This window comes from Theobroma umbraticum, unplaced genomic scaffold (genome assembly GCF_002168275.2).
Source record: "Theobroma umbraticum cultivar Fairchild unplaced genomic scaffold, ASM216827v3 scaffold_204.0, whole genome shotgun sequence".
In the NCBI taxonomy this organism is placed as follows: Eukaryota; Viridiplantae; Streptophyta; class Magnoliopsida; order Malvales; family Malvaceae; genus Theobroma; species Theobroma umbraticum.
In genome coordinates this window covers 6,188,594-6,196,415 of record NW_018397267.1, presented here as the reverse complement: position 1 = coordinate 6,196,415, position 7,822 = coordinate 6,188,594, and the positions used below count along the sequence as shown (strand labels likewise).

At 36.6% G+C, this 7,822-nt stretch overlaps 1 protein-coding gene across 1 annotated transcript; it reads right to left on the bottom strand.

Annotated features, from left to right (window-relative positions):
* Positions 1-2,636: 2,636 nt before the first annotated feature.
* Positions 2,637-4,547, bottom strand: LOC110424591 (dof zinc finger protein DOF1.7-like). Its single transcript, XM_021439189.2, has 2 exons — positions 4,296-4,547; positions 2,637-4,100 (listed from the first exon to the last, which is right to left on the bottom strand). The coding sequence occupies exon 2, from the start codon at positions 3,782-3,784 to the stop codon at positions 3,014-3,016; it is 771 nt and encodes a 256-aa protein (XP_021294864.1). The 5' UTR covers positions 3,785-4,100; positions 4,296-4,547; the 3' UTR covers positions 2,637-3,013.
* Between the last annotated feature and the right edge of the window lie 3,275 nt (positions 4,548-7,822).

The window sequence follows — 7,822 nt, the reverse complement described above, 5'->3', positions numbered from 1 at the left end:
TCACTGCTTGTATGATTCATGTTGTATGCAAATTCTATTTTTGCAGATAAAAAAACCGACTTTTGAACCACAGCCATATATTTTTCTTCTGTGCCTTAAATGTTTGAGAGTTTGATGATGATTGTAATTTAGTATTGGCATGTAATTAATCATTGACATCGACAGACTAGTATTGAATTGAACTAAACTGAGACATAACATACTTGCCATTGCTGAATTTTCTCTTAGAATTCTACGAGCTTGTGGCTGCAACTCGATTTGATAATTTGTTTACAAATTCGAATGGCATAATTGTTAAAATACTCCACCTATTAAGCTTGGGAAATCAACAGTGACAGATGTGTTTCAAGTCCGTTGAGGACTAGATGGAATTGGGTGCCAAAATTAGAAAAGAGTCCAAGTGGCAATAGGCAGTAGTTGAAGGCTTAAAGAGGAAGGAAAAGCCCTGTGCTAGTTGGACTTGACGTGACGGCCATGGCCAGGGCGAGGGGCAGGGAGCTCTTTCATTTCTATCTTAGCCGATGATTTTGGTTCAACGGCAGCGTTGCTGTACAATGTGGTGACGAGCCTGAGTGGTGAATCACGGCACCCCATTTGGTCTTCCATGATGCTGACTACATTAATTGCGGGGAAGGAAGCAAAGTCATAGCTTCTTGCTTTTCGACGTTGGTGCCCAAGTGACAATACAAAAACACCCCGTGGCCACCAAACTACACATTCACCCTTCCATTCTTTCTCGGAAAATCTGCACTACACATGTACGGTTTTGTTCCGTAAAGTTGGAAAAACTTCTCTTAAAAAAATGTTTTAAGTCCCAAGGACGTATAATCACATTTTTCAACAAAATCTTTTTGGAAATTTTATTCGGACAATTAAAAAAATATATAAAATTTTATGCATAATAAATTATTTTTCAATTATCGAACGAGATTTACGTTTACGAGAATAACATAACCAGATTTAATCTCCACCTTTATTAGCATTGACCAAACAAAATCGCAACTGTACCTTCGATTAAGGAATAATAATACTATGAACCCCATTCCTGTCCTTTGGAGGTGCATCAAGTAGGATTCCAAGTTTAGCCCATTGCTACCAATGCATGGAGGAGCAGCACAAAAGCATGATCCAGTTTCTTGCCTTCCATGGGAATTATGCGACTTGTTGAATATTTCAATTTCAGCCGTTGATCTGAGTTTTCCCCCTCAGGGGTCCACCTCAACAATATAATGTATATGTTCCTTGTGGGCCAAATTTCTCCAGTTTTGGACGAAACCCTGTACATGTGGTTGGCTGCAAATGACATTGCTAAACCGAAGGGGTGGTCCAATTCTCAAACACATTATAGTGGGTGGCCCATGAGGCAGAGAGAGAGAGAGAGAGCAGCAGCAGCATTTGATGATTCAGCTCCTCTAGTTGAAAAATCATCACATCAATTAGTCATATATGGATTGATTCTTCCAAACCTACCATTTCCTCTTAGATTGTAGCTATTAGGCAATCCTTGCCAAATTAGGACCCTGCCTGCTTTGCAAATCTGCTTTCAACAGTCACCTAGCAATATAGCCCATACGTTTCCGTATCATGTTCCACTACAAACACATCTAGAAATGAGAGGATAGGGAATTGTGCATGTCCACACCTCACAAATTCCTGTAACTGTGATTTTACGTCTTCTTGGGTAAACAATCCTTACAACCTGATGGCTTGTATAAAATACCATTCGAAAACTACTTACAAAGAAGGTTAGATTGCAAATACTTTTATCACTTTTCCTTTCTTCACGAGTACGGTTATTATGATTATGCATATAGAGAATGATTCTCTCTTCAACTTTTTGCAGAGTATCACTTTACTTATGAAAGAAGCACCTAACTTTAATCACCTTCAAAACAGTGGTTTGGCAGTTTTTCAAAGTTAGTGATTCAGAGGGGAAACACAATGGAGTATTCCAGGCGTGTTACTCTCATGAAAAAATAATACCAGCTTCTTTAATACATGCAGCAATGATTAACAAGTGTTACTGTTAATGGGCACCATTCACCGTACTTTGCAGAAAGCCTTGGGAAAACCTTCCACCTGTTAGTAGGGTGTGATATGACGTTAATTTCATAATGTTAAGATGTCATTCCAAAGTCAACTTAAGAACCTAGGTAGATAGGCTAAGGCACAGGTACTCCTCAACCTATAACAGCAACTTCAAAATTGACATTATAAGATAGTACCAAGTAATTTATGCACCCAATTTACTTGTTTACCTTGCAAGATAAAAAAAAAAGAAAAAAAAAAGAGAAATCCATTGCATGCTCTCCATATAAGCTGAGATATAAGAAAACTAAAAATAGGAAAAAGGATTAATCAAAATAAACAAATGTTGCAAAAGGAAGAGGGGAACATTGAAATAACAAACAATATCCAAAGTGAAGGGGGAGAGTTTAATTTTGTCTAGCTCTTGAAAGACAAAAAGGTTTTAAAAAATTGGAGGTCGGAACCATGGAGCATGGATTTGGGTTTCCCATATGGTCTCCTACTCCACCAAATTCATAAACAACCAAAAGGGTGTCAAATCCTTTCCACACATGAATGGCATACTATCTAACAAGGATATATAACAAGGGGGAAAAGCCCTTTTGGGATTAAAGGCCACACCTCAAATAAATGGGCAAACACCCTTCTCTTTTTCTTCTATTATCATTCATAAAACACATACAAACACACCACAAGAGAAAAAGAAAAATGAAAATGAAAAACTCAATATATAATATATATAGAAGAATGCTATTTGTAGCATTAAGTCTTCGCGGCATTGTCATCTCCTCTATTACTTATCATCCAGCTAAACCATAAGATATCCCTCGTAGTATCATTAGATACTACAAAATCAAGCAATTATCTTCACAACCTTAGCTTTAATTACCATGACAAGCACAATTAAACAAAGGGAAAGCGGGGAGAGATTTTTTAAAAAAAATATTAAAAGGGAAAAAAATATATATGTTTTTCTATCTCTACGCTACTGAAAACTTGAACCTGGAGTGTAAATAGCAAGATCAGGCCACCCATTGCTACCGCCAGTCCAACAACTTGTATCCCCACTACCCTGCACACCCAAATAACTCTCCCCGTTATTATTGCTCTCACCCAGTCCCGGATCCCGACTCGGAACCTGATTCATCCCATGACCTGAATCCAAATTCCCCCCAAATTCACCCATTTGCACCGTTTTCAAACCCGGCCCATTTGGATTCAGCCCTTCTAGAAGGTTTCCAAACTGCCCACTCGACGACAACAGCGAGCTAAAGCTCCCACCGATATCCATCATCTTCCTATCTTGATGATTAACCGACAAGACGTACATCCGGGTCGGGTCACCGTCCGAACCCGAATTAAGAACCCCTGAGTTCAAGACGACTTGCTGGGGAATCGTCGATGATGATGTCCGCGGCAGGGAAGGGTCAGGGAGTTTTGGGTTTCGGTTCGGGTCAGTAGCGGGGTTGGGCTGGCGTTTGGGGTTGTTGGTGGAGGAGGAGGAGGAGGAGGAGGATGATGAGGATGAGCGTTTGGTGTTCTTGCGGGTGCCACCACCGACGGGGATGTTACGAAGGGCCCCTCCTTTGGTCCAGTAACGGCGGCAGTTCTTGCAGAAATGGCGGGGCTGAGACAAGTTGTAGTTGTTGTAGTAACAGAATTTAGTGTTGGTTGATTCACAGCGCGGGCATTTTAGCTGCTCTTGCTCTGGAAAAGCCGGAGCTTTCATTTGTTGAAATCCCGTCGGGTCTTGCATTCTTAATTAATTCCGGTGACCACACAAGGAGTAAAAAGGATCGCCTTGTCGGATGTTGAGGATCAAGAAGACTTGAATTTTCAAGCCAAAAAGGATCAGTTTTTGACTGACTTTTGATGAGAAAGTTATGTTTCTTCACAGAGAATTGGGTTGAGCTTGTGAGATAGACTGCTGAGAATGGAGTTGTAAAAGGCGGCAAGGAAGAAACTTGAAGTTTGAGCCTTGAGGATCTGAAGGTGGTGTTTTTATTTCAAGAATTTGAAAAGCTGTTAGCCTTTGAAGCTCGTGAAACGGCAAAAAGGCCAAGGTAGCGAAACTGAAAACAAGACAAAAAGAAATGATGCTTTGTTTTAGACCAATATCTTGGGATTCATAAACACTGGGAGATACTCAAACACATGCATCCTTTTACAAAAAGCAGAACATTCAAGCTTCATCAAAAGTAGAGACCCAGAAACCCAAACCAGAAGAAAACACTAGTTGATCAGTTTTGAATGAAGGAAATACTTACCACTCTAACTTGTCAAACTTGGTCTTGTTTTCAAAACTTGGGGATTCAAAGATTGAAAGATGTAGAAAGAAAGAAACAAGGCAGATATTTGGGTGTTGAAAATCCTTGAAGAGGATGATATATCTATGACTATGGGCGTCTCTCCGCGTGAGAGTGACCACCAGACTTCAAATAGAGAGAGACCAGACACTGCTCTCTCTCTCTCTCTATGGGTGTGTTGGGATTTGGGATTGGCTCAAGCCTTTCTGGACAGACCCACAAAAGCTTCCACTAATCTAGTAATTAATTAAAAAGTAATCCAAAGTTTTCTTAGTAAAATATATTTCTGTACAGCGCCCTCATTATTCTTTCGCCTAGATCCGTTAGGAAATGCTGCTAAGTGATCTTGTTTTACATTGGTGTTCATTGACTTTTTTTTTATTTCCTTTTACAAATAGTTTATTGGTTGGACAGACAACAGATGTCAACTGGAATGATTAACTGTTTTCACTAACCTTAAAAATATGATTAATTTGGCAATGAGCTTGTTTAGTCAATAAGAATGAATTATTTATTACTTCTTCTTTTTTGTTTAATGTAACAATTGAATTATGTAGATTCCACTCAATTCTTGCATATGATATTTTAGCAAAATAATTATGCATTTACTATACATATTTTTTTTTAATTTAAAGAAGCAATACATAAAACATACACAATTTTTATTAACATATATAAGTGCAAAACGTTGAATTTAAACCCAACATAAGAATTGAAGGCAAATAGTTAAAGAGTGTATAAAGTGTAGAGGCAAAAAAGACAGTAAAATACCTAGGACAAAAAGATTTACCAATCAAATAATTAAATATTCATTAGCATTATTAATATACGAAAAAGGAATTTAAAAAAAAAAACGAAAGAAACTCCGAAGCTATATAACATTCTAGAATAAAACAACTTAATCAATCCAAAAGCAACACAATGACACGTTTAATATGCTACCTTAGTCTTGTTAGAGAACAAGCCTTTATCACCCAAAGAATGAAAATGAAATGAGCAATCAAAGAAAAAATTTGGGAAAGGGTCATTGCAATAGCTCAAAGCTTCAATATGTAAATTAAATAAAAGAAAGTGGGTGACATTTATTATCCAACATTGTATCCACACTATATCTTAATGGACATAAGGAAATATTTATGTTGATATTTAATTTATTTATAAACTACTATACCATTATAGTGCCTACTTAATCATAGCGTTCAATACAAATAATAAATTGTAAGATATATTAAATTAGGGTACTACTAAAATGAAATCATTAAGCCACAATATTCATCAAGTGAGCCAACTAAGCCAAGCCAAAAGGGCAACTCTCCCAAGCCTGCGTGCAAATAAAGCAAGTTACCCTACGAGGCATCATATTAGATTAGAGCAGCGAATCAGGGCCGTTTATTCTGTCACATGTTCGTATCAGAGCCGTCAATATAGGAGTTTAAGCGTTAAGGTGCCGTCACCCCTCTCCAGCCAATAGTCACCGGAAACACGTGGCGGAACCCCATGATCGGTTGTGAGCATTTTGGGGCCGCGGGGCGGAGTGAGGTGTTAGGGTTACAGCTAAATCCGGTGAAGGGAATGTGAACGTGTCTGAGGTGGGCCCGTTTAATCCGTAATCTATTGGTCTGTTCTTTGCGTTGCCGACGTGACCTAAACGAACATCGGAAAACAGCCTTTTTACCTTGTGGCAAGGTGAAATGTTATAGTCACGTGGGTTTGATTATGGTTAAAAAAAAAAATTGATTCCTCATACCAACCCACTAAATGACAAAAGTAAGACTGTAACTTCACACTTATACCGTGACCAAATTTAATAATATTAAAGGAAAAAAAGGAGAAAGAATACTTAATGAGACTGATGATAATTGTAATGCCCAATCAGTATTGTAGTAAAAGATTAAAATAATTAGTTACTAAGCATGTAATTTTCGCCTTTTGGAAGAAAAGAAAGGAAAAAACAAACAAAAGAATTGGGCAAGTCCTTACCCTTTAGCAACTGTTTCTAAGTCAAAAGGTTGACCAAATCTGCATAGATGAACAGTGTCAATAATCTCAACTACTCAACTATGGTTGTGTTATTTGGAATTGTAAATTATGCAACAAAATGAATATGAAATTGCACATATACCTTCTATTTTTAAGATAATGAAATCTATTAATTTACAATGAAAAGGAAATGATATTAAAAGTTCATTGTGAGCTATGTATCCTAAAATCATATGTGTACAAGAATAAAAATAAGAAAATAGTAATTTATTTTTCATAGTTTCCCAAACTCTAATTTAATTTAGTACTCCTAAATCACAGAAAAACACTCTTGTTCAATAATAAAAATATAACATTTTTGCTTGGTTTGTGTTACCATGGAAGCTTGTGGGGTGAAATAAAATATTTTCTTATTACTATTAGATTTATAAGAAATTAAATTCAGGGTAAATTCCATTTTAAAAAAAAGTACTAAACATCATTAAATTATGTACAAACCTAAATGCACACTCGAACTCCTTGATGCTTTTGAGTTTCCTTTAATATTCTATATACTTTTTTAATTTTGTCGGTTCTATCAAAAGTTGTGTTTCATCCTTAGGCGAAAATTATGATCAAGGCAAGGGGGATAATCCCATAAATAGCTTATTTTTGGGTACTAACAATCATTCCACACTGGCAAAACAAAATGCAAACAATGATTAAGGTATAATTATTTTGATTGATGCATTCATCATCTCAAATTTAATTCTTCACAATTTAAAAAAAAAAGAAAAATCATCTCAACCATATCATGGTCAAAAGAAAAATAAAATAAGGGAACCTGATTTTTTTTTTGGGTTATATTTTGGACTTCTCACTAAAAAGTGAAATTAGCTGATAAAATATTATGCTATTTATGTTACATTTTTGTTAATTTACAAAATTATAATACAAGTGTTCAATCGTTTTTAATTATTGTCTGAAAAATAAACTCACTTTAATATAAAAGTTTTATTTTTTGACATTTTTAACATTAATCTTCATAAAAAAATACAAGAAATACATCAAATTTCCATTCATTTTATCAAAGCCGAAATTATAGACTTCTTAAAGAAAATTGAATGGTTTATGTCTAGGTCCCATCTCAAAATATTTAAACGGCTATGATTAGGGGAATGGAGACGAGGACGGGTGAGATTGCATCAGGAACGTGAGTGTAAAGAATGATTGGAAAAAGGACTGTAGCACGAGAGAGCATGATGGGTAGTAGGGCCCATGAGGCATGCTGGGTGGGGCCCATGAGGCCCACTAAGAGAGAGTGGGTTCCTGGGCCTTGAAAGTAAAACGTCCTGTCCGTGTCTTTCCCGCATGCAACACGGCTAAAATGGCGTGCCTGAAATCTTTCGTCCGGATTGACCGCTTGTTTATAAAGGTTTTGTTGTAGGGTTTTTTTTCCCCCCTCCTCCTCAAGTTTTCTATTTTTTTTAAAAGTTTCATATGATTTATAAGTTGCATAAGAGTATTTA